Source organism: Elgaria multicarinata, chromosome 12, assembly GCF_023053635.1.
Source record: "Elgaria multicarinata webbii isolate HBS135686 ecotype San Diego chromosome 12, rElgMul1.1.pri, whole genome shotgun sequence".
NCBI classification, from domain to species: Eukaryota; Metazoa; Chordata; class Lepidosauria; order Squamata; family Anguidae; genus Elgaria; species Elgaria multicarinata.
The window spans coordinates 34459617-34487516 of NC_086182.1; the positions used below are offsets into that span (position 1 = coordinate 34459617).

At 45.1% G+C, this 27900-nt stretch overlaps 1 protein-coding gene across 1 annotated transcript in view; it reads left to right on the forward strand.

The window, feature by feature from the left end:
* Window positions 1-27900, forward strand: part of GRIK4 (glutamate ionotropic receptor kainate type subunit 4) — a 261624-nt gene that overhangs the window by 158283 nt on the left and 75441 nt on the right. The window contains exon 7 of the mRNA XM_063138998.1: window positions 18191-18352. Coding sequence (XP_062995068.1) covers window positions 18191-18352 — 162 coding nt within the window. The remainder of the gene's footprint in view (window positions 1-18190; window positions 18353-27900) is intronic.

Consider the following 27900-nt stretch of genomic DNA (forward strand, 5'->3'; position numbering starts at 1 on the left):
GCTCTGGCTTTCTAACATTTGTGTCTGATGCATTGTTGCAGGTCAAATGTCTAAATGGCAACAATCAGGTATCTGAATATATACAGACAGTACGACTATACACACCAGCTGTTGGGGAACATGGGTGGGACGGTGCTGTTGCACCATGTCTTGCTTGTGGGTCCCTGGTCGGCAGTTGGTGGGCCACTGTGTGAACAGAGTGCTGGACTAGAGGTCTCTTGGTCAGATTCAGCATCAGGGCACTTCTGATGTTCATATGATAACAAAAAATGGCGACAGATATATGTTTTGCTTGAATGGAGAGGTTTCAGAAACAACCATTTTGAGTCCATTCCTTATCACTATTCTCAGGAAGGATGAAAAAAAAAGCACATCACTAGTAGGAGGAAGTGAGTTCAGGTGAGCTGTTGTTGAGTTGAGAATGAGAAGAGATTATTGTCAGCCATTCCTGGCTTGGTGCAAGCTGATTCTGGTTGGGTGCAGAGCTGGTTGTGTCAAGGCGTGGGGGTTGTGCACAGGGCCTTCTCCAAAGCAAACAACCGTACCTGTCTCAAGGTGATACAGTAGCAAAACAGGGCTTGGATGTTATGTTTCTAAAAAAAAGGCCAAAAGTAGTTCCCGGCATGAGGCAAGCTAATATTGTCTGGACATGAAACTGGCTCAGTGATGCTTGCTACTAGGTTTTCACTGGACCAAAACTTTCATCCCCTGATTACACGTCTGATGCCCCCTTGAGGGCTGTTCTTAAGCTCAGTCAGCCCAATATGAAAAAAAAATGTTATCTGATATATATTCTAGCCCAAACTCCAACAGAGTGTTGACAGGGTTAATTAAGAAGGAAAGAGAAGCTGGTTGAAAACCTGGGCAGATGGGCGAGAAATTTAAGGAAATTAGTAATATTTAAATGAGAAAGAGAGATGGAAGAGGAGCCATTTAAACTCATAAATCTAGAGGGATTATCAAGCCACTAATGAATCCCCTGAGTTTTTGCAATCACATCCTAACCGGGGAGTGGAGATATAAAATTGGTGACTGGCTCTATGGGATTGCAAGCGGATGGACCAGCTAAATCAAGTGTGTAAGAGGGAGGGGGCAGTGGCTGTCAAAATGAGAGATGATGTGTATATTGAAAAGCAAGGATATTGAACTAATAGGAGGTAGGGAAAGTCATCAGGATAAATGGGGAGGGGGGCTAGAGGCTGACCCCTCCCGCTTGTGTGTGTGGGGCGTTCTGAAGGTCAGCTCTTTGGAGAGGTGAGCTTATTACATTTGAAAAGGAGGGTCAGTTGAGAACCTTTCTTGTCCAGCGCTCCCCCCTCCCACTTCCCCTCTGTGCACTTGATGGAAATTAGTTTCCTTCCCTGCATCATTGTGGATTTGGGGGCCGTCAGGCTGAAGAGATGCGATGCTGGCTGGCTTCCATCAAGATCGGTGACTCATCATGACTTTAAATCCCACTAATTAGACAGTTCAGCAGAGAGAGAAAGACAGCAAGTAGAAACAGGCAGGAACCTCTGGCAGGAGCTTAGGGCACAAGCAGTGAGTCTGTCATCCGTCGGCGCAGCTGTGCAGAGTAGCCAGAGCAAGCGTTTCATGGATTGGTCTAATACAGCCTTCCTCAACCTGTTGGACTACAATTCCACCAATAGCCATGCTGGCTGTGGATTATGGGAGTTGTACTCTGACACATCGGGAGAAGTCTAGTCGAACACAAAATGTTTGAGATTGGGAGGTTGTCTGTATGCAGGTAAAGGCCTCTTGTCTGCTGCCCATGAGGGGTGAGGAACAGTTTCCAAAATGGGTTGTAAGTCCCCGATGATGTGTTGTAGTGTTTTAAGCTGTGAGCTGTAAGTCACATGTATGTTTCTCACTTGATTATCATGGACAGTCAGTGAGTATAACCAGCAGTAACTGGGGCTGTAATGAAATGGCCTCCAAATACTCTACCCGAAGGGAGATGGAGATTTTTCAGGCCAAGGGACAAATTCCCCTCTCAGAAAGATTTCAGGGGCAATATTCTATCTGTTGGCATGACCAAAGGCACAGGGCCAAACAGTGATTCTTACCCATTTAAAAAGGGTTATTTGAGAGACCGTTTTCTCCCTTATGAGCCTGCCCATGCTTTAAGATCTTCTGGAGAAGCCCTTCTTTCAGTCCCACCATCTTCACAGGCACGCGTGGTGGGAACATGGGAGAGGGCCTTCTCGGTGGCTGCTCCAGTGCTCTGGATCTCTCTTCCTGGGGAAGCTAGACTGGCTCCCTCCTTGATGGGCTGTCGGAAGCAGGCTAAAACCTTTTTGTTCCAGCAGGCCTTTGGAGAATAATCTGGCCCTCCATCTATATTAATGTCTTATAATTTTGTTGCGTATTTTAAACGTTTATGGTTTTGTTCCCCCCTCCCCCAAATGTATGTTTTAAACTTTGTAAGGCCGCCTTGAGGCCCAGCATTGGGCAAAAGGCGGGTTACTACTACTACTACTACTACTACTAATAATAATAATAATAATAATAATAATTTAAAGCCTACTCAGCTGTAAGATGGATAATCCTCTGCATTCTACTCATAAGTAAGCAGGACTGAATCACTCAATTGCACTTTCAGATAGCATCCCAAACAATCAAGCCTCTATATGTCTACTCAGAAGTACACAGGATTAGTGAATCTACTCAGAAGTAAGCAGAACTGTATCATTCAGCTTCTGTCTCCCCAGGACTCAATCTTTTCCTCTGGCAGGAGAAAGCTCTTGACTCTGATCAGCAGCTAACATTTCCTGATCATTCTTTTAGTGTGAAATCCTATGCATGTTTAGAAGTCCTACCAAAAAAAAAGGCCTACAAATCCCAGCATTCCCCAGCCAGCACGGTTGGCTCTGTAATGGTTACAAGTCAGGACATAGGAATTTTGCAAATCCCATTCCATCTGTGTTTCATGGATTGTCAGGTATCCTACATTCCTTCATCCATCCATTGGCACAATACATTCCTCCTCAATTTCCCAAATTTGTGCAAATTCTCACTTGCAAAAAATGTGCAATCTCCCCCACCCCCTGAAAGCACATTTCATGCTTTAGCCTATAAGGGAAATGCACTCTTTTGGCTGGTGTTTTTTTTTAAAAAAAAAAATCATATTTTTCTATGAGATTTGTGTAAAATGAAAAGAGACTGAAAGAACTGGGCATGTTTAGCCTGGAGACGAGAAGAGGGGAGAGATGATAGCACTCTTCAAATACTTAAAAGGTTGTCACACAGAGGAGGGCCAGGATCTCTTCTCAATCCTCCCAGAGTGCAGGACACGGAATAACGGGCTCAAGTTACAGGAAGCCAGATTCCAGCTGGACATCAGGAAAAACTTCCTGACTGTTAGAGCAGTACGACAATGGAATCAGTTACCTAGGGAGGTTGTGGGCTCTCCCACACTAGAGGCCTTCAAGAGGCAGCTGGACAACCATCTGTCAGGGATGCTTTAGGGTGGATTCCTGCATTGAGCAGGGGGTTGGACTCGATGGCCTTGTAGGCCCCTTCCAACTCTGCTATTCTATGATTCTATGATGATATGGATGACAGTTCATCCCATGAATAACATATTGCTGAGTTTCTCACATCTGAAGGTGCAGAGGGAAGAGCATCACTGGATATGGTTTACTTAGGCAGCAGTGAGCATTAATGTTCACTCAGGTCTCCAAAGATCTGCTCTTCCCTGTCTTGCGCATGCAAGCCATTCAATCGCCTAGACCCCTTCATTACCTTCCATCTGTAATTTGCTTTCTCCATTTCCTATTAGTTTAATTTCCTCCCTTTTAAATATACATATCATCTATCCATCTTCAGGTAGACTCTCCCTTTCGCTAAGGGTATTTCCACCTGCTCCTGCAGTTAGCCATTTTGGTCCATTATATGTCTTTTGTCCTTGAATGTGTCTCAGTATTGATCCCTGCATTACTGCCTGATCTTAATCTGCACTTCCATGAACTTGGGGCAAGATTCTTGGACCTAGCTATGGATCATGGGTGTGGAGTTGAGTCCCACCTTGATGACTCATGTGTTGTCTATTGAACCTTGAATACAGCATTCAGTCTCTATGCAGGTACTTGTAACTGAACTGTTTTATTAAGATGGTTTTTATGGTTCCTTTATAGAGCTCTTAATTTAGGCCTGGGCAGGTTTTGTCCTAGATCAAAGGGAGGAAGGGAGGTGGAAATTGGGCAGCTATTTTTTTTTTCAATGGGGCAGGCCTAGGGTTGCAACGTCTCTGGAGTTTGGGCCTGAAATTTGAGGGTTGGGTCCATTCTTTGAGCCTTGGGATGGCAGGTTTAAATCTCAGGACCATCAGCTAGTTTCAGGTTACCTTTGAGTCACGTGCCTAGGTGTATTGTAGCTTTAGTATTGTAAAACAAAATTCAGGAGAAAGTTCGGCCATTATCCTAAATGAGAAAATAGTGCGTAAAATGTTGTTTCCTCAATATTTTCCCAAATTTTCAATTCTTCCCATGGAAAAATTGGGGGTGGGGGAAGAAGCCTATTCTCCCCACCGCCACCAGAATTTGATTTTTTTTCCTGGATCTCCAAAGTTCTAGTCCCTCTATTTTACTCCATAGCCACATCCCTGAGTATCAGATTTTTGGATATCAGACACATAGCAAATGTGCTACCATCCTCTACCAGAGGTAGGCAGAAGGGAGATCTCCAGATATTTTGGACTTCAGCTCCCAGAAGTCCCTGTCAGCATGGCCAATGATCAGGAATGCTGGTAGTTGAAGTCCAAAACATCTGGAGAATTGCTTTCTGTTCATCTCTGTGCTACACAACACAGACACGCACACACTGCATCTGAGAGCCATTTTTGCATCTTCCTATACTACAACTACACTAGATTAGAGCAGTACGACAATGGAATCAGTTACCTAGGGAGGTTGTGGGCTCTCCCACACTAGAGGCCTTCAAGAGGCAGCTGGACAACCATGCTTTGAGGTGGATTCCTGCATTGAGTAGGGGGTTGGACTCGATGGCCTTGTAGGCCCCTTCCAACTCCGCTATTCTATGATTCTATGATTTAGACTTCAGTGTTTACCAGTTTTAGATCAGAATGTCTGGTTGCACCTCCCCACTTAACCATGATGCCCTCTTGGTGACTATCCAGTCATCCCTCAGCCTAACCTACCACACAGGTTTGTTTTAAGGATAAAGGCAGGATGGGGGAGATCTGTGTATACAACCCTGAGATCCTTGGAGGAAAGGATCAAACTTAATGCATAAATCTGGTGACCAACTGTTGCCATTTCCAATCCCAAGGCTGGGAAACTGTGGAGTATAAGGATATCAATGGCTACATGGTAGTAGGGTGGCCACATATGAATCACCCAAAAAAGAGGAAATGCATCACCAGAAAAAAAGAAGACCAACAAGGACATTGATTTATTTAAAATTTGCATAGGCCAATTTTGATGTATGCATGCTAATTTTGATATTATTATTATTATTATTATTATTATTATTATTATTATTATTATTATTATTTTAATATAAATAAAACTGCATCTCTCCAGAGTGTGAAAAACTGAAACCAGGTGACTGAGTGCCTGCCTGTTCAGCCCTCTGCCTAGGTGCTAACTATTGATGGGGAAAAGTTCTGGTGGACCAACGGCCATTTTTCTTGGTAGAAAGGTGTAGTACAAATAAAATAGATAAGAAAGACCTCCTTATCTTTAAACTAGAAAAGAACAGGACAGTCTTTCAAACAGAGGACATCTGCAAATAGACCACAGGTGGGAGAATGCCTATATATGGAGAGAGAGAAAACACCTCCCTGCAAATAAAAAGCTAGCACCACAGAGACAGGACTCAGCTAGAAATTTTTGAAACAACAACAAAAAATGCTTGCAGGGAGTTATTTTCATGTGGGGAGCATAAAAAAGTTGTCCTCCACCTGCATCCTAAACTGGTCCAGTCCAGTCTATCTTCTCATTCTGCATTTAGGAAGAAGCTGTTTTATACTAGGTGAGACTTTTTGTCCAGTTAGGCTGTTATCATAGAATCATAGAAACATAGAATAGCAGAGTTGGAAGGGGCCTACAAGGCCCTCGAGTCCAACCCCCTGCTCAATGCAGGAATCCACATTAAAGCATCCCTGACAGATGGTTCTCCAGCTGCCTCTTGAATGCCTCTAGTGTGGGAGAGCCCACCACCTCCCTACGTAAATGGTTCCATTGACGTAATTTAGAAGCACCCAGACTTTGGAACGATCTCCTGAAAAAGTTCCAACTGGCTTCAGTGTTGGCTGTTTTTTTGCAGAGCAATTTGGACTCCCTCCTTCCTACTGTATTTCGCTGCTGGGGAGATTATAATTTGTTCCAGTGCTCTTGATAGCATTGTTTCGTACTGTTGTTTATAGATGTTATTGTATATTATATTACTGTGAATTGGAAGCCAGTTTGATTATCGCTGGGAAAACAATGAGCTTAAAATGCCTGCAGAAGACATTCATTCATAAGGCTGCTGATGCCGGGTTCATAGAATCATAGAATAGTAGAGTTGGAAGGCCCCTATGAGGCCATCGAGTCCAACCCCCTGCTCAGTGCAGGAACCCACCTTAAAGCATCCCTGACAGATGGTTGTCCAGCTGCCTCTTGAAGGCCTCTAGTGTGGGAGAGCCCACACTATGAGCAGCAGCTCTCCAAATTTTTTAGGCACAGGAGCTGTTTTCTCGTAGCCTGCTACTGGATCCTTTAAAGTGGCGATGCCAAGGATTGGATCTGGGGCCTTCTTCTTGCCACGCCATGGCCTCTTCCCCTGGCTTGAGTCTTATTAAGTCCAAGAGGGGCTTTACTCCTCAAGTTTGCCTTGAATGCCAGTAAAGCAGGCAATGCACCGTATCCGTCCCTTAATATATCTGACTAAAACTTTTAATTAAAACAATTATTTCAGCTGCAAAAACAACACGAACACTGACTTGAAATCCATTAAAATAAAACAAATAGTAACCACGTTGATGCTTGATTAATAACAATAATAATCCTAAGGAAGCAATTTACAGAAAGGGAATTACAGACAGGCTACTATGAGCTCCAAGGAAATGAATGTCTCCAAACCCCACAAGTCTCCTGATGTTGACAACCACGCATATTGAACATGGGAAAGATTTTGGATGTTTCCAAAAGCATGTGGTGGAATTAATTCTACTGTAGCTCATTATTTCCATGTAATTTCTCTCCCCTTCATTCTCTCTCTGCCCAAAATGCTGGGTTTTTACATTTAAAAACATTTATCAGTGAGAGTAAAAGGCAACAATTGAACTATTAAAATTTATTTTTATTGGAGGGAAGGTGCAATAAAAATAAAGGTGTTTGAGGAATGCCTACAGCCAGGCAAGGTGTTCAGCTGGTACATCTCTGTTTCCCGGCATTCATGGGTGATGGCATTGCATGAAAATAGGGCTCTTTCTAGATGTTATATGCAGAATTATATATCTGGCTTTTAGTGATGGAAGGGAAAATATGCCTTGTTTCTTTGGAAGGTGAAGAAATGTATTAGAATGTAAGCCTATGCGGCAGGGTTTTGCTATTTTATTGTTTTACTCTGTACAGCACCATGTACACTGATGGTGCTATATAAATAAATAAATAAATAATGGAAATGGTCTCCTAAGTTACCCACAAGATTTGAGCAAGGAAGGACTGGTGAACATCCTGATCCTCAGTTGCCAAACTTAGGAGAATAAATCAAATGGAACAACCTTATGGAAGAAGGGGGAATTGGGGTTCTTGCACTGAGTCTGGACTCCTGGGTCAGCACTGGGCCACAAGCAGTTGTAGAGCAAAAAGCTAGGATGGAACTAGAAGTAAGAAATCATTGGCCATGGTGAGCCACAGTGAATACCCAATTAAAATCTGAGCCTGAACAGGAAGCCCTTATAGTCAGATCAGGCGAAGCCAATGGCAAATATGGGAGAGGGAATTCATGAGATGCTCTGGCCCAGTCCCAGTGACTCAGCAAGGACTTTGGTTCAGAGGATTCTTTCACACACCATTGACGACAGCATCAAGTGTTGGCTTTTGTGTATGAGTGAGTCATCCCAGATTACTCACCACACATGGAACTTCCTTATTCTCACCCAATGTCAAATCAAGCACAATGCTTTTTAATGGAGACTAGTTCACCATGTTCAACTTCAAGTCCATTGAGTGATGTGAGGACAAGTGATGAACCGGTTTGTCACGGGGGGAAACGAATCCATCGGGCTTTATCTAGCTAAGGTAGGATTGTAATCCTCTTGATGTCAACAGCACCTTTCTTGAGGTCAGGGGACGGGGGAGTGCATGAAAGTCTGAGTGGGTGATGTTGAGCCAGAGTTCAGTGTGTAGGAGAGTGGTGCTTTCTGACCTTAAACATCTATCAATCAATGAGAAGAATGCTGCCACAATTCCATTTCATTTGGAGGATCAGTGTTAAAGGATAACAGTAGCCCCAAGTTTGGAATAAGGCTCTGAACTGCTGTACATCAAAGTTCAACTGATCTCTGGGCCATGAGAATAACTGGAGGAAGTGTACTTGTTACATTCATGCAACCGACTCTTCAATAAGTCACCTTCCAGAAATTCAAAACAGAGCTATATCCCATCACTCAGATAACTTCCTATTTGAAAAAAAAATTGATTTCTGCATGTGGTTTATTATGCAATTATTGACACAGTCAATATATTATGAATGTACCAAATCATTTTCTTTCTTTAAGCCATAAAGCACTTAGGGTAATCTTATACAGTTTAGTGAATAAATGAAAATGTTTTCCAGGCAGCTTAAGAATGATAAATTGACTTAGCAGCTTAACATTTATAGACCCTGAAGGCCACTGAATTCACAGGGGGAGGGTGGGCTCCCAATGGAATGTCTTCTTCTATGAGGATTTAGGAAAGGGCACCATGTCTCAATCAGAACATTGCAGTGAGCTGTTCAGTTAAGTATCCTCTCCCAGCAAACCTATACTGGAGATCTGCAATGCAGCAGTGTAGGCAACATGCATGATCATCAACCACACGTGGCATATCTACTGCTAGACTGTACCATTCAGATGCAGGTGGGGGTTTAAACAGGGCCGGCGCTACCATAGAGGCCACTCAGGTGGCCGCCTAGAGCGCCAAGGTAAAGGGTGCACCAAACGCCGCACCCAGAAGCTGCTATCCCACAGCGGCTCTGAGAGGGAAGCTTCCAGGCGTGCCGTTCCGAAGCCGCCCTTCTGCCTCAGCATCCTGGCTTCAGTTCAGCTGGGTTCCCACCCAGCCGAGGCGAAGCCATGCCCGCCCCCCTACTCCAGTGACCTGGCTTCGTTTTGGCTGGGTGGGCACCCAGCTGAAGTGAAGCTAGGACGCTGGGGTGAGCAGGCAGCTTCAGAACGGTGCGCCCAGAAGTCACTCTCCCAGAGTGGCTTCCGGCCAGGTGCCCCGTTCCAAAGCCGCCTGCCTGCCGCCCCACCCCAGCACAGCGTTCTGGCTTCGCTTCGGCTAGGCGCCCACCCAGCCAAAGTGAAGCCACGCCAGCCCCACCCCACCCCACCCCAGTGTCCTGGCTTCGCTTCGGCTGCATGGGTGCCTAGCTGAAGCGAAGCCAGAATGCTGGGGTGGGGGTGGGGGCTTCAGAACGGCGCACCTGGAAGTCGCTCTCCCAGAGCGGCTTCCAGCCGGGTGCGCTGTTCTGAAGCCGCCCCACCCCAGCATCCTGGATTCGCTTCAGCTGGGCGGGTGAGATGGCACCCCGCGCCCAGGTACACGGAGGTGGGTGTGGGTGGGTGAAAGCAGCTCACCTGTCTAGGGCGCAAAATAGTCTGGCACCGGCCCTGGGTTTAAATATTTTAGTGACAACCACCCCCACCCCATGTAAATAGTATTGCCCAAACAGCCACATCTCAGGCTCGGCTACAACTTCCTCTTTGATGCCTTAGTTGTGCCTAAGCAAGGAATGGTCTTAGGTGTGTGAGAGGCATTCTGATATCTGATTCCCCCACCTGCAGTCTGAAGTAGGATGTTCCCATGACAGTTGCATCCCATGAAATTGCTGATTGCACACAGCAGCCTCACATTGCTTGTTTCACTGCCTTTGATGCTCATGATCACTCCATCCTTTTTTTTTTCCTGTTGGGGTTTCCAATTCCTGGATCCCAGCATGCTACTGGACACTCGCTGCCACGATCCTACTAAGAACTAGCCTGTGTGCAATGCACATGCTTGGTGCATTATGGAAGTACCAGCAAAGGAAGTTTACCCCCAGAGCTTGGGATGAAGCCACCACAATGACTTCAAGTGGCCCTGATGTCAACTCGAAGGAGGGATTTGTGTAACATCCACAACAACCCAAGCAGGGATTTGTGGGAGACCACTTTTTATTCTTGTTAGATCTGTAGCACAATATCCGCATTAATGCTGGAATAATGATTAGTTAAAAGGAGCGAAGACCAGAAAAGATAATTATTTAGGACCCAAATAGTTATGCTACCAGCCCTCCTTTCCCCCAGGAACCTGGTACTCCCAAGCTTCTGAAAAGAGGGATTGGATAGCGCCCACCTTCAATGAGAATTGTTGGTATGTACAGAGCGCTATTTCAGGTACTCAGAGTGTTTCTCTTCTCAGAACTGTAAAGTAGTCCCTTGACCAGGCATGAGAGCTGTGAATGGTAACTCAGGAGTCAGGCAGTGTGTCAAGCTGCCAAGGAGAAGTGATTGTATTGTATCCAATGTTAGTTCTAATTAGAGTAGACCCACTGAAATGAATGGGTGGCTACTAAGGCTAACATTGGCTACAACCCATGACTTCAGAATTCTCCATCTAATTGTGATGCAAGGGAGCATCTTTTGCAAGAGGTGTGAAGTGTGTGTGTGTGTGTGTGTGTGTGTGTGTGTGTGTGTGTGTGGAGGGAGGGAGGGAGGGAGGGAGGGAGGGAGGGAGGGTGGATTCCATGTCTGAGGTATTCTTAATACTGTCTCCCCTTCCCCTTCCCGCCTTTAAGAATACTGGCACAACTGGTAAAAACAAAGTTAGAGTGATGCTCTGTGAGCACAGGGGAATTCAGAGGTGCAAGATGGCATTTGTTTCCTCGGAACCCATCTGCTTTCTCCAATTCTGCATCTGCCCCTCATCTGATCATAAAACCTTCCTATAGTAGCACCAGCAGCATTTGGGGAACAATTGGAAGGTTGTTAATCAGCAGCAGATCTTGAAATCCAATAAAGTTCTTGCTGTAATTAATAGAGGAAAATACACGAGTGTGTGTCTGTGTGTGTGTGTGTGTGTGTGTGTGTGTGTGTGTGTGTGTGTGTCTGGAAGATGGAGTTGGAGAGAGAGGGCGAAGGAGGGAAAGAGAGAAGGACTCACAAGAAATCAAAATGAGAAAAAAATTGTAATCACTCTCTTCTTTCTCTCTCTCTCTCTCTCTCTCTCTCTCTCTCTCTCTCTCTCTCTGAGAAAGGAGAGCTGTTACTGCCTCTTGGTTTAGTAGGTGATCTCGGTTATTAAAGCCATGATAAGGATCTCACAAAGGAGAGATTCTGCAACCAGGAGGTGATGCGGATAATTTTGCCAGGCGAGTCGATAAGAATGAAAAGGTTCCCCTTGCTAATGCAAGTAGCCTAACAATAGCAACGTCGCCTTTCTTAGTTTTCAGCAAAACGTAATTAGCAGGAGCCGATTGCTGATGTGAAACCCTTTGCATTTGACAATACAGATAGATTGTGCTAAAATGCATTGGCTTGCCACTGGGATACGACACTTAGCCTGTAGCTCCACTTAGCCTGGCTCTTTTCATCCAAGGTCGTTCAGCCAGTCCACAATTGTTAGGGCATCTTGATTCCCCCGTATTCTAGGCGAAGAAGGAATGCACTAAGAACTCATCATGACCCCAGTTCTGGAGAACTGGCATCACCCCAAAGTGGATTTTGAGCCCAATGAGACACTGGTCATCCCATTCCTGGGAGAATCCTTAGGAACCCCAGAGGCATCTCCTGGACCCAAAGATTCAGCTCTCCTATCAATCTCAGTCTTCAAGAATGACTCTCCAAAAGATTCTAAGGACCCTCAGGCATGTAGGAGCTATGGAAATTAGCATGGGCCCTTTAAAGTTTCAATCAGTAACCAGTTGGAGGTGGAGCTTCTGAGAGACCTGTATTATTATTATTATTATTATTATTATTATTATTATTATTATTATTATTATTATTATTATTAAAAACATTTGTATCCCGCCCTCTATCATTAAGACCTCAAAAGCTCCTTTCCTGAGAAGCTCTCCCAATGTAGCAACTCCTGTGTAGCGCTGTCCAAGGTGCTGTTAGTTTCTGTCTTATTGTGCTCCTGTTTACTTCGCATAGCTGCTGGCCAAGTGTCAGCCTTGCCTCATCAGTCATCATTTCCTGCTACCACAGTCTCTTGGAGCAAGTGATTGACTGGCCTCTTCCCCTAAGGCCCAAGCCAAGGCAGGAGAGAACTCAGTGGAACCTGTGATATATTCAGACACAGTGAATGACCTGTGGAGTCCCATTGAGGACGACCCAACCGCCAGACTCCCCTTTCCCTTTCTGGGGTGGGTGGTGGTGGTGGGGTCAGAGGATGAGTAGAGATGAGTCTTGCTGCAAGACTATGTTAGAAGCCCTGCCAGGCAGCTGTATATAATCCTGTTTAATAATTCAAGTGATCAACACCACTGTGGAAGGTCCTGAATTCAATTGTTGAGCTTTTAAAAAAAACCCAACATAGGACTGACTTCCAAATAAACACAAAAAAGGACTGCATGTCCTGCTGATTCTGGATCTAGGATGAGGTTAGGGTCTTAAGGTAGATTCACACTACCTCACCCGCACCCCACTAAGTTTACATCAACATGAATTTACTTGTTCAGCAGAATTGTTCATACTGAGTAACTGAACAGTCTTGTGAATGGTTCAGTAAAGATGACCTGATTACAACGCAATAGATACAACTGTTTTAATTGTGTTGCCATTGACAAAGTCAGCTTAACTGTCACAAAAGCCATTGAAGTGTGGAGTTGCCTTCTGTGCAAGAAAAATCCTTGTATGGACCCAGTTTCACCCCTCTGTTTAATGTATGTTGACAACTTACTGGGAGTTGAAATATTGTGGTTAAAAGCGGGGAAGTCTCTTGTTCAAAGCTCACAAACCCCTAACCCAAGAACTAGGGCTGTGCACGGACCCCCACCCAATCCTCTTCGTGGCCCGATCCGGAACTTCCGGCTGATCCGCCCGTCCCCCACTCCACTCTGCGGAATGGGATCCGGCTTTGCCGCCGTTGCCACATGGATGGCGCCAGTGCCAGGTAAGCCAAACCCCCCCTTACCTGTGTCCATTGTCATGGGCTTCAATTGAGGCCGTGGCTTGAAGCCAGAAGAGGCCTTGGCCTTCACTTCTGGCTTCAACTGGAGCCTCAATTGAAGCCCGCAATGGACTGCAATGGACGCAGGTAAGCCTCCCTCCTCCCTGCCCCCTTACCTGGCTCCGCCGTCGCCACATGGACGGTGGTGGCTCCAGGTAGGCCAACCCCCCCGCCCCCTTACCGGCGTCCATTGCGGTCCATCGCAGGCTTCGATTGAGGCCCCGGCTTCAAGTGGAAGAGAAGGCCGCGGCCTCTTCCACTTGAAATCGGGGCCTCAAATGAAGCCTGCAATGGACACAAGTAAGCCTCCCTCCTTCCTGCCCCCTTACCTAGCTCCATCACCATCGCCACAGGGACTGTGGCAGCAGCAGCAGCGCCAGATGAGTCCCCCTTACCTGCGTCCAGAGCTCCAGATTGAGGCGATCCTCTTCGCCTCGCTCCACAGCCCCCCCGACTCTCTTCGCCTCCGCCTTTTCCAGAGACGAATCAGGCTGCCTTGCTATTGCTTCTCTGACCTGAAGAGAAGCGGAGCACAGCCCTTCACAAGAACACACTAGGTAGCTTTAGGTAATCTACATCTCTCAGCCTCACCCCTTAATCTACAATATGGAGATTATAATAATACAGGCCTACCTTAAGGATTGGTGTAAGGATTAGAGACGTTATGCATGTGAAATGCTTTGAATGTTCCAAAAGCACTATAACAAATGCCAAGTTCTATTAATAGCGGGAGAAAGGCTGATAAAATGTCATGCGTTGGAGGACAGGAAAACATAAAGGTCCAGTCACAATGCACCCACTCTGCCCCCAATGTCTGTCCTCTATTGCTGATGAGAATCAAGCCACCTCATATCTGCATAGCCATCTCCTGGCTCCCATGTCTTGGGCCAGCTCTACACCAAACAGGATATGACACTTTGGAAATGGTTTGAAAACTGTATACGGCGTATGTCCTGGGCCCCAACAGTTGTCACTACTGTTATAAACCATTTTAAAGCAGTAGTGTAGATCCTGCCTTAGTTACACTAAAGTGTGACAAACCTTGGCAACAGCCAAGTTTTTGTAAAACCCGGGGAGAGGGAGCTAGCTAGCTATTCATTTTTTGAAACAGAATGAAGTCATCATTTTAATTTCTTTTCTCGTTGCATTTCTATCCCACCATTTTTTCCTCCTGCAATGAAACCAAGGCAGCCTGCCTAGTCCTCATCTTCTCCATTTTATCTTCACAACAACCCTGTGAGGTAGGTTAGGCTGGGAGTCAGTCATAGAATCATAGAATAGTAGAGTTGGAAGGGGCCTATAAGTCCATCGAGTCCAACCCCCTGCTCAATGCAGGAATCCACCCTAAAGCATCCCTGACAGATGGTTGTCCAGCTGCCTCTTGAAGGCCTCTTGAGTGAGAGAGCCCACAACCTCCCTAGGTAACTAGTTCCATTGCTGTTCTGCTCTAACAGTCAGGAAGTTTTTCCTTATCTCCAGCGAGAATCTGGCTTCCTGTCACTTGAGCCCATTATTCCGTGACCTGCACTCTGGGATGATCCAGAAGAGATCCTGGCCCATTTCTGTGTGACAACGTTTCAAGTATTTGAAGAGTGCTCTCATGTTTCCCCTGAGTCATCTCTCTCCAAGGCTAAACATGCCCAGTTCTTTCAGTCTCTTCTCATAGAGCTTTGTTTCCAGACCCCCGATCATCCTCGTTGCCCTCCTCTGTCAGCCCAAATTCACCCACTGAGCTTCATACTAACTTGGATCTCCCATGTCCCAGCCCAACACTCTAACCACTACACCACACTGACTATCTTTTAAATATTAAAAGTTTCACGGCAGTGGCAAGATTTGGTGATGGCTGGAAAGTGAGAACTCAGCACAATTCATGATCGGGCCCTTAATCGCTGCACATGTTCCATATACCTTCACTGAGCAATAAGCTGAAATTCAGCCATTTCATGTGCTAAGCAGTGTCGAAAAACACCTCTCTTCATTTGCTGAGTCATAGCACGCTGTGGGCGATGCTTGCCAGTTCCGAGTGGATCTGCTGAAACCGCGTCTCGCAAAGTCGTTTGACGCCACCTTGATTAGGGAGCAATCTCTCCAGGAGCCAAGGTTTAGGTGACTCCGAGGAGTTTTCCTGATGCTGGAGACGGTGAGTGTGTCAGGTCAAGCGCCTCGCAGATAACAGCAGTCGCTGAAGAGAGACTTTTGGCCTGTAATATCTCCTGCAGGCTGTCTCCCAGGGAACACAGTTCTGTTCTATTATTTAATAATGCCAGGCTAGCACTTTGGAAATAAGCGCCACTATCGTCACACCAAGAATGCTGCTGTTTAATGCACATCCTTACTGCCTCCTTCAAGCACAGGTCAAGAAAGCAAAGCATCACAGCTCTGGCTCTGGCTTTGCAAGGACAGACTTTTTATTCAGTTTTAGAAACCTCAGGTTTGATTGTATTTGGGAGTCCAAACTGTCCCCAGACAGTACAGGTGTGTGGAAGTAGGGCTTGTTCCACTTAGGCCGCTAAAGCCTTTAATCCACTTCTGTCTCTGAGTAAGATTCAAACTCAGAAAGTCCAATAGGTACATTGCAAAACAGAGTGTATTAAAGCATTTGTTGTGGTTATTTTATTGTGATAAATACAGCAATGTTATCAATACAGAACTGTTCCCTCCTTTTTAAGGCAAAGAGATTGTGACTTTTTAGCATCCCTACTGTCATGGCCCAGGGCAGTGAGTCCTCAGAGGCAGTGGTTGCCACCAACAGCAGCTCCAAGGAGATGTCATAACCAGTCTAGGGGTGTCTGTCACTGGGATATCCAGTTCTTTTGTGATTCAATGGAGCTCTGCAATTTGTGCATATTTCTGAGCAATTTGTGCGAATCGCTCAAAATGTGTGCAGATTGCAGAACCTGTGGGAGGAGGGGAAAATGCACAAAATCTCTGGAAAATCCACAAACTGGCTGAACTCACTACATACTGAGTCAGGGGCCACAGCAGAAACAGGAATAAAGTCTGGGGTGGGGGTGGGGCGAACCCAGAAAAACTCATCAAACTCCATCTACCAAATGGATTTCTCCAACACCCCAAAACAATTTCTGATCCTTCAGCTCCTGCAACTTCTTCATTCCCTCTGACTCCTTGGGGTGAGTGTTTCATTCAGGGAGGTCCTGGGGGGCCATTCCCCAACTTGCTCCTCACTCCTGAACCCCTCCACCCTCAGGGAGAAGCTCGCTGACAGCCCAAGTAGGCCAGAAACAGGATTGAAAAGAAGCAGACATCGAGATCCAAGGCAGCTATCAAGGAACAAGACCTAAGTCGGAGTCCTCACCCACAAGTTACCTTGCACAGACTGAGGACCAAGTGCTGAGGCTAGGACTTTCTAGGGCCTGGTGAGCTGTAATTGGCCCTTGGGAGTCAGCTGACAGAACGATCAGGAAGCCTGGTACTACAGTCTTGTTGTTGCCCTCAAATTCTAGAGCTCCGTGCTTCCATGGGAAGCCCAGTGCCAGAAACTGACTGCTGAGAGCCCAATTTTGAGGACCGTCCCCCCTTTGTGCGTTACGCAGGCTTTGAGTCTTTGCCTTCTGGTTCTAGGCATTGTTTTCCGGTGATGACTTCTCTTCTAATTGTTTACTAATGTTTGCTTCTCTTTGCCTGATATTTTGCTGTGGGGACAGAACTGTCATGCCACATTCTGCTGGGCTTCCAGGCTGCTCCGGTTCCCAACTAGCCCTGGCTGCCAGTGAGAGGGTTGGGTTGGCCATTCATCTCCCTCAGATCTGCCCTCCTCATGGCTGTCCTGCTTCTCCAGGGGGAGAAGGGTGGACAGGCCTTGATCAGCATAACTGTTGCCACACTCTTTGCATGCGAAATCACTAGCCATCTGCCCTTTGTTCCGCACGTTGAACATTTGCAGTCTGGAAATGGATAATCTGTCAGGGAGACCGGAGGATAATATCATTCAAATGAATCAATAGAGCACAGGCAATTTTTGTGTTTCCTAATGATAATGCGATTGTGTCCAAAAGACCACTTAATCCTTGGTTTCATCTTGTTCTCCTCAGAGTTCATTGCACCAGAGAAGGTGCACTTTTACTCCCCTTTTCCTGAGGCCTCAAAAATCTGTTGTATCAGCTGAAATAGAAACAAGTACAGAAAATAAATTAAATGTACAATGATGTGGGTGAAATTCTATCCGGAGCCCGGGGTACTAATTTACTTCCTGTCTGCCATTGCCCAGGAAAATGGAGAATCTAATACCCTCCCACAATATGCTGAGGGCCGATCATGATGGTACTTGTGGGCTTCAGTTGGGCTTTCTTCTTTGGGTCTGTGGGCTGCTCCAGATGTCTGTATCACAGCCTTCCCCAACCTGGCACCTGTGCTGGCTGGGAATAGACAAATTTTGTAATTCTATTCCATCTGTGTTTCATGGACAGGCAGGCATCTTTCGTTCTGTCAATCACTCGCTGATGGAATCAGATTTTTTAAAAGTAGATATATGAGAATTCCGTTCCTGTTTGCAAATGTGCATTTGTGCAAATCCCAAAAGTTTAAAAACGGCCCGTAAGTCCATGGAATCTGCACAATTTGGAACCCGCGGGTCTGCCGTGGAATCCGCAGGTTAGATTCATAGAAATCCAAACACATTTTGATCCATTGCAGGTTGCTTTGACATCCCTAGCTGGGAATTATGGGAGCTGCAGTCCAAACCAATCCGGAGGGCTTTTGTAGTTCTCTAGATCGCCTCCTGTCCTTTTCCCTGGAAGTCTTTCTTCTCTTTCACACCTTCTAATTCTCCTTTTGCTGTTTTGCTTGTTGGCTTCCATTAGGAGTTTTCCCTCCAGCGACTGGACAGTCATCTGGATGATCGAGTGAACATCATGGGATTTTCTATTTTCAACCAATCCCACGCTTTCTTCCAAGAGTTTGCAGACAGCCTCAACCAGTCCTGGCTAGAAAACTGTGACCACATCCCTTTTACAGGGCCGGCGGTAAGTCAACAGCAACATCCAGAACTCAACCCACAGTGTAGTCCGGGCCTGTTGGGGAGGGAGGAGGAGAAATCGGTTCCCTTCATTTCACATTTTCCAAGCACTATGCAAACCAGAACTCAGTTAACCTTTGCATTTATGCATTCATTGATTGGATTCATGCCCTGCCTTTCTACCAAGAAAATGGCACTCACATGTCTCCAAGTTATGCAATGGAGTTAGTTCTCCAGTAAACAAAAAAATGTACAAAAAAGGAAAAATAACATTAAAAAATGCATTATGTTAGGAAAATTGCTTAATAGAAATGTGTATGTTAGGCCAAAAAAATGCATACAAAAATGCATATATTAGCACAAAAAATGCTTATGAATTTTCACGTAAAGTTTAAAAATAAAATATTCTCAAAGCTCAAGTTGTACCAAATTTAAGACTAGAGAGATTCTCAGAGTTGGAGATGAAACAAACTTCAGACTAAAAAAAATGAGAAACTTTGAAACCAAAATTGACTGATTCATCCATGTCTACTGTTGGAAAAAGAAGAAGGATCAAACATAAAGAGGAGGCCAAGCTGATTAATGTTGGAGGGTCAAGAACCAGGGTGGGCATAACCATCGCAAGCTTATGCGGAAATGGGATAGAATGAGTTTGATCTCTAAAATCTGGCCATCTTGGTGGGACTGAGAGATGGATGGAGCCTTCTGTTCTGAAGAATATGTCCTCCAAGTGCTTGTTAATGGGTACATTACCAGAGTAGGACCTTCTCCATCTGTTAACCCAAAATGCCAGGTACTTTTCCCTAGGAGACAGCCAAAACTCTCTTAAGAATGCACAGAGTCCCAAGTCAGGTATAACACACCTTTATTTCTGATCACAGTTGGCCGAGTGCGTGACTCTCTAGCTAGGCGCTGGGAAGAGAGTAACTCGTGGGTTATTTTGGAGCTTCTTATATAGTAAAATGACTTACATTGTGACATACATTGTGGTTTCATGTCAGCACATTCCTACAAAGACAGGATATAGAATTTTGTTTGAGCTGCCTCGGTTATTAACTCATGGTGGGGGCTGTTGGTTATTTCAGCAACTAAAACAGAGCAAACAATTTTCCAAGCGTCTGTTTGTCAATCAGCTATAGAGATAAGGTATCAACTATAGAAGGACAATGGTTCATGCAAGCCAAGGTCAATACACATCTTGGAGCAACTTGTGATTGGAATACACATCAGCTGAATTCCTCATACCTTACTAAGCATGTTTCTCTCAAATGCAGAGGAGTTGGGTACATATGGAAACAGCAAAATATAGCTGAACATTGGCTCATTAACAAAGATGGGGTCCCCTTAGCGAACACATCCTTTCATTAAAACAGTTTTTGCACTTTGAAGGGAATTCCTGCTTCCTCCCTAGAAATTTTGGGATGCTATTCCCACGTGCCTTGTCTGGAAATTATCCTCCTTCAACTCGGAGGCATGCAAGAAAGTTTGTGAACAGCAGAGGAGCTGAAATGGTAATGAATAAATAGGCCTCAGCTAGAAGACGCCCAGTGCTCCGCATTTTTCTGCTTACGTGAAAGGTCAAAGTGACCTTCAGTGGACAGAATGAAAGTTGTGTGTGTTGCATCAGTGTTTCTTTGCCCTAAAATACCATCTAGTGGATGGATGCTCTAGCTTGCGCCAAGCTGCTACTTGCTTGCTCGGATTTTGAACCTGCTGCAAACTCTGCGGAGTTCACACCCTCAGCCATCCTGCTCCATCACTCTCCACTCACTCCTCCAGTCCAGAGAAAGACTGCCACTAATTCACTGCCCAGTCTCGCTGCGTACCTGAAATGATCTCTCCATTGCTAACTGCCTTCGATGACAGCTGAGCTGACATGCATTATATATAAAGCTTGCTAATAAAGCCAGGGAACAATAATGACAGACCGAAATAAAATCTGATTTCTCCACCTCTCACTTCCTCACAGTCTACATTTAGGGTATTTATGGCTGGGTTCAGACAACACGCTAAACCACGCTGCTTAACCACGAAATGGTTAAGGGAATTAATGCATTCCCTTAACCATCTTGTGGTTAAGCAGCATGGTTTAGCATGTTGTCTGAACCAGGCCTATCTGTTGTTGCTTTTAAGCCTGTTTTCTGTCCTTACGAGGCACAATCAATCCACTGTGGTCCTTACCTGTGCAAAACCCATTGAAACTGATGCCCAGTCCTTCTCTTCTATCTTCCAGTCTTCCCTGGGCTTCTTCCCAGAAATACTCTGGGATTAAAATGGCATGGAAGATGCTAGCATGCATAACAGGAATCTCTTATGTGCCCTGGACTGGTACTTCCTTACAACACACAAGCGAATTTTTTGTCTTTCATTGTAGGGATCTCTCATTCCCCGTGATGAAAGGACCATAATACTCACCTGGGGGATTGTGCCAAGCACTTGGTGCTGATAAACTTCTGAAAAGTAGATCTCAAGAAGGACCTCTCTGCCTAGGGTTTTGCATGTTTACCCCTCTACTGAACCCCCCCCCCGGATAATAATAATAATAATAATAATAATAATAATAATAATAATAATAATAATAATAATAATAATTTTCATTTATATACCGTCCCACAGCCGAAGCTCTCTGGGCGGTTTACAACAACAACTCTGCACATCAGCCTGCCGGCAAGTTTCATGCAAGTCACAGAAATCCTAAGTTTTTTCTTGCGTGCTAAGAGATAGTGGAGTCTGTTTTGCAAAAGGAGGAGGGAAGCTGTTTGCTCAAAATGCAGCTCCCATTAATCACACGCCAAAGAAAGAAAATCAGGGGAAATCATTAAAATTACAGATGGCTAGATTAGGTAATTAGAATGTAGGCTAAAGCAGATGTTTGTAATTAACTGTTTATTTCATTGACAGAAACCCTGATTGTATCACTGGATTGGGGCACTTGTAAGGCTTTGTGTTAAATTTCGGTGGCAACAATATAGATGACATTGTTTCATACATTAAAAAAAATGAATGAATAAAATTTTTAAAATAACCTGTCCTTGAGAACTTGCCTAGTGTGGTTTCCTAGGAAATACAGGATTAATGGTGGAGGAGTTGATCACTTTGGGGCTTAGTACTGATGAAAACTGTACATTGAACTTTTGTTCGCTTGAAAAAATTATACAACTAACAACCTGTCCATGGTTTTTCAAGCGTGCTAAATCACATGGATGGATCCCCCAGTGAATGCATAGCTTGTTTTATCTATGCCTATTTTATTTATTTAAGTCAGGAGATCTACAAATGTGTTGGACTACAACTCCAATCATACCAGGCATGATTCTGGCTGGGGATTATGGGAATTGTAGTCTGAAACATCTGGAGAGCACCATATTGGGGGAGGTTGATTTAGATGATGATAGATAGCTGCATCAATTTGTATGGAACATATTGATTCTGGAGTACAAGAGCATTCGTCTCTGCCCCAATGTGCATACAACCTAAAATTCAACTCAGGAGAACCTCACTTAATGTCTCTGCTCTTCATGAATGATAACTGAATAAGTCACTGTTGAAAAAGGACCTTCTATGAAGTGACAGTGGGGTGACTAACGACAGGTGAGAATTTTGCAGCGTTTGGGTTTTTTGGGTAAGAACATGCCAAAATTCACGCATTTCTTTCATAAATGGGTCGGAAAGAACGTATGAGTTAAAACAAACAAATGGGAATGTGGGACATAGTGAAACTAACAGATTCATCCATTCCCAGCTGTGTCGTGTCCCCTTTGAAACCCATCTAAGCTTCTGGCTCTTATCTCTTATCCTGTGGCAGTGAATACTATCAATTAATTCTGTGGTGTGGGTAGAAATCCTTTCTTCTGTCTGTTCTGAATGTCCTGTCCAATTAGTTTCATTGGGATGCCCCGCGTTTCACTCAGAGGTGAGAGGGAGAAACATTCCTCTCTCTCTCTCTCTCTCCTGTTTCTCCACTTTCTAACCACGTTTTGGAGGTCGCTGCTTCCTCTCGCTTCCTAACGCTTTTTGCCTAAGTGCCAGACCAAGAGAACAGGAAGCCATTGGTGAGACAAACCCCCTCCCCAGTGCCCAGAATGCCTTTCACTACAATTCATCAGCACTCTTTACAACAGACAAGGAACCAAAATTGAAAATAAACAGCAGTGAAACAATATGCGTTAATGAGCAAATGAGGGGATATTTGCAGAAGGGCTATTAGTGTCAACAAGAAAAGGATGAGAATTTTAAAAAGGGTGCGATGTGATCTAAGGTTGAGTAGGGAGAGATGTAGGGGGTGTATTTCACACCAGCTGGGTGGCAGGAAAGCCCCCGAGGATCTGTACAGCGGCATTCTTATGGAGAAATACAACTTAATCATGTACGGCGCTTGCCATCGGAGCAAAATCCCAAATTGCTTTATTGCATTAAATAAGACTAACAGATAAACAGTGGCAGAGGGAGATGGCAATTAAGAGGCCCAGGCAAAGTGGGAAATATAATTTTCAGTCGAGAGTTGAAAGAAGGTGGAAGCCGATGAACAAGGAAGAAACTGGGGAGACTCTTCCAGACGGTGGCCTCACCAATAAGATGATGCTGGACCAAGGTGGGGGTGCAGAGCCTTGGGTTCAGGGGCCAAGCCCAGCCTCCCAGGGTTTCCCAAATGGCCACACCCCTTTCCCACATCCACCAATCGTGGGGTGGTTTCCCAGTTTTGTGTGTTTTCACCTCCCGTCTAAAAGTTTGAAATGCCTCTCCTAAGGCTGGTTGCTGTTGCCGGGTTCATAGAATTATAGAGTTGGAAGGGGCCTGCAAGGCCATCGAGTCCAACCCCCTGCTCAATGCAGGAATCCACCCTAAAGCATCCCTGACAGATGGTTGTCCAGCTGCCTCTTGAAGGCCTCTAGTGTGGGAGAGCCCACGACCTCCCTAGGTAACTAGTTCCACTGTCGTACCGCTCTAACAGTCAGGAAGTTTTTCCTGATGTCCAGCCGGAATCTGGCTTCCTGTAACTGGAGCCCGTCATTCCGTGTCCTGCACTCTGGGAGGATCGAGAAGAGATCCTGGCCCTCCTCTGTGTGACAACCTTTTAAATATTTGAAGAGTGCTATCATGTCTCCCCTCAATCTTCTCTTCTCCAGACTAAACCTGCCCAGTTCTTTCAGTCTCTCCTCATAGGGTTTTGTTTCCAGCGTGGTGCATAAGTGGTGGTTAAATTGTTTGTTTGTAAATACATTTCATTCCTTTGGGATACGCTCTTGATGATGAAATTAACTAACATGAATAGAGTCAGAGAAGGACAATTGGTAGGGGGGGCGTTAAATAGAAAACTTTAGTCTCTTTATTTGATAAGGAGAGCCAGTGTGGTGGCTAGAGTGTTGGACTGGGAGTCAGGAGGTCCGGGTTCTAGTCCCCACTCGGCCATGGAAGCTCACTGGGTGACTTTGAGCCAGTCAGAGACTTTCAACCCAACCTACCTCACAGGGTTGTTGTTGTGAGGATAAATGGTGAGGAGGAGGATTGTGTACACCATCTTGGCACTCAAGGTAATTTACAATCATAAATAAGACTGGATTAATGAAATGAAATGACAATGAAAATGACCCCAAAGTTTCATTGCAGAAATGAGACCCAAGTACTACAGGAGGAACATTTTCTTTCCTGCTTTTGTGCTCGATAGCCTCAAGATGGCGCTGTGTTTTAGAGGAATAGTGCAAATACACAAGAGGAAAGTGTGTGTTCTTTCACTTTCACTGGCCATTGGGAGTTTAATCCAAAACATCAGCTCTATCACAATTATTTTGGGGCATGTCTACAGCAGCCCTATATCCTGGGATCGTTCCTGGATCGTTTTAGGATCTGTTCTTCTATATAGAAAAGTTTACTAATCCAGTCATTTCTCATACAGATAAAGATCAAACTGATTTTCCAATAGTAAAGAAAAACATTAAATATTACACAGGTAATTGATTGTACTAAACCAATATATTGTTGGTTGTTTTATTATGTTCCTCATGGTTTTAATTTTTGTGAACCGCCCAGAGAGCTTCGGCTATTGGGCGGTATAAAAATGTAATAAATAAATAAATAGAAATAAATAAATAAATAAATAAATAAATAAATAAAACAATAATAAAACAAATGCTCTCCACACTCTGAATTCTTTGTCCCACCCCCTTTCCAAATTTTGAAATAGTTCCCCTTGCTTAACAAAACCACCTAGATCTGCCTAGGAGAAGGAACAGGAGAAGGGCAGGAAATCGTTTTGTATTTGCACTATAGATGGTGGCCTAGAGACACATTGAAAAATGCTCCCCAATACCATCTTCTTCAAATTTCAGGTATGCGACCGCTATGCTGCTTCTTAGAGGACTGGCCTTGAATCAACTTGTCTAATAACATTAAACAAAAAGAGACACTGAGCAAACATAAAAACACAGGCGCACACATTCCAGAAACGAATGCAAATGTTTGGAGGCTACAAAGTCGAATATCCCAATCAATAGTGTCATATGCTTCATTAAGATCTACAAGCATCATTTGTGGTAGCTAATAAGAGATCGTTAACTGCACAGAGGAGGGGAAAAGGAAATGGAAAACTGGCTGGAGACAATTACAGATGATGAGGCAGAGTTCTGACATGGTGGTAACAGATGGAAACTAGGGGTGTGCACGGACCCCCCCAATCTTCTTCGCGCCCAATCCACAAATTGCGGATTGGGCCCGCTCTGTCCCGCTTCGCCTAGGGCCGCTCTGCTCTGCTGCAGTTGCGGCCTAGTCTTCCTGGTTGAATCCTCGGGCTCAGTTGAAGCAGCCGCGGGACCGCGGACAGATGCAGGTAAGACCCCCCTCCCCCTTACCTCGCTCTGCCGCCGTCGCTGCATGGGCGGCAGTGACAGCAGCAGGGCCAAGTAAACCCCGCTTACCTTTTTTGCGGAGCTCCAGATCGAGGCGAAGGATCCACCTTCACCTCGATCCGCTCCGCAATGCTCCGTGGCTCCCCAGATCCTCTTCGCCTCCGCCTTAAGGGGAGGCGAAGCCCCCCGATCCACTCCTGCTTCTCCGGTCCGAGGAGAAGCGGAGCACATCCCTAATGGAAACCCACTAAGATAAATTGGGGACGGGGGTGGGGGGTTGATCCAGTGCTGCCCAACTCGGTCTTGGACTCTTTAATGTCAGCCTCTGGCCAAACCTCGGGAACCTTGATTGGGGTGCAGGATCTAGAACTTTATGCCAGAGTTCTTATTTTGCTCATGGCAATGGGAGAAAAGCTTGAAAACACGCAGGCCTAAAACTAGAGAAAGCTGCACTTCTGTTGATTCAAGGGTGAGATCAATTTTGTTTTCCTTTTCCCTTTGCAACTTGCAGCAACAACAACAAAAAAATTCCAAGTTTTGCAAATATTATACACACCCCACATCATGTCATGGCAATTGGCAAATGCATGGAAATTTGTAACATTTACATAATTGTGAGCATAGCAATGGAGCTCCCTTGAGGCAGAGTTTAGAAAATGTTTGACACAGTGTTGTTCTGAAAGCTCTCGTAAATGCACCCTCAGGATGTGAACGTCACAGAAGGGAAAATCGGAAGATGTTGGCTCACCAGTTACAAGAGCAAGCCCAAACTTCTGGGGTCTGGGAATTGCCACCCCTGGCAGGCGGACCAGGAGGGGGAGGGAGAAATTAGTTTCAAGTCTCAGCCGTTGGGAAAGAAGAGGGACGTTTTAAGACAGAGGTGAGGAATCTGTCCCTTTCCAGGTGTTAGACTATGACCCACATCATCCCTGACCATTGGCCATGCTAGCTGGGGCTCATGGGAGCTGGAGTCCCACAAACATTGGGGAGGGCACTGGTTCCATGTCTTTTGTATAGGGGCCCATCTTCAAGGTCCATCACCATGTAAACCTGTGCATATTCTTTGAAAAGGGCACCAAGTATTATGCTTCCATGGGCCCCTACTGAGACGTGGGGAGGAGGCGTGATTGTTTCAGTGTGAAACAATGAAGTCCTAAATATAGGGGAACTAATATGCTTATGTTTAATAATAAAAGAGCCAACTCCCTGTCAATTGCCTTCATGTTTTTATCCTCCCTGGAACCCTGGAAGATGGAAACCGTTTTAGGCCGTTTCTACACCTGCCTTTTTTCCAGGGATTGTCCCAGGATCATTCCTGTGCATCCAAATGACACACAGGGGATCCCGGGACAATCCCTCCATTCTCCTGGGATAACCCTTAGGTGTAGAAAGTGCCTTATTTCTTGCATTGAGCGGAATATGGTCTGTCCACTTTTTTTTCTTATAGCTCCACAAGCATAAGGAAGAGAGACTTTAAAAAAATGAAACTTGGAATCCGGTGGGTGGTGAGGTGGGATAATTGAGTCTCCCTGGAAGCTTTGCATGGCTCCTGCCCTTCCTCACTACAATCCTGAGCTAGCCTCTGAACGTGTCTCCCCATCACGCATTTCCCCTGCTTATGCAAGCTGTTTTGTGCAGAAAGCCTCTGAACATGTGCAAAGTACATTTCTTCTGAGAATGTATTTGCACAAGGAGATCAGAGGGCACCCTTTGTCCAGCGGGTGCTGTTTTCATACCAAGGATTAACAAGAAGAGCGTCCGGTCGGATCAAGGCTTGTATCTCCAGACCAGTTCAAAGCAAGGCAACGGCCATTTCACAAATTCACTACATGCACAGTTCTTTCCCTCTTTTCTTTTTTTGGTACAGGATAGCTGGGGGAGAGAACTGACACAATCAGTAGGTATTCTCCAATGTAATTGCATTCACACACCGGCAAAGGTGAGATGATGCAAGGGATTTTGAAGGGAAGATAGATCACTCAAACCCCCGCCATGATAATTGAGGAAAGACGCTCTGCAGAGAGAGGTTAGTTAGGAGAAATGGAGCTTTGATAATAATAAGGAGCTGGCAACACCGGGAAAGCAGGAAGTGATGATAATTAAAGGTGAAATCTTAGTCATAGCTATGAGGGGAAGAGAGAAAATGACCAGTTAATAACTTGATAAAAAAAAAAAGCAAGCACCAAAGGAGCCGTTGAAGAAAAGTACCACATGAGACCAAAGGAAGAAATAGAAGTGATTAGAAGCAAATGAGTCTAAGTTGGACCGTCAACACAGATTGTGAACTATATGCTAAAGTAGTATTGTCAGCTCGAAGCCCCGCGTGTAGGAAAGGACTTGGGGAGTTTAGTGTGACAGGGATTAAAATATCCATCTCCAGAATGAGATCATGGGGGTAGGAAGGAATGTTCACGGCTAAAAAGGAACACTGGAAAGAGAATAAAGCAGATTTAGCAAGGCCCCAAACCTAACGCCCTTTCAGAAGCAATATGAGTGAAGCGGTGCACATAGTGTAGCTCCAAGCAGGCATAGAAGCCATGTAGGATATAGAATTGAGCACAGGATTTGGAATGTCCGCTTTAGGCTACAATCCTCTACCCAGTTTCCTGGGAGTAAACCCCACTGGACTCAATAGGACTTATTTTTGAGTAGGCATTGATAGAATCTCACTGACAGTTCTTGTTTTTTAAAAAGCAAGTTTCTACCTGCGTGA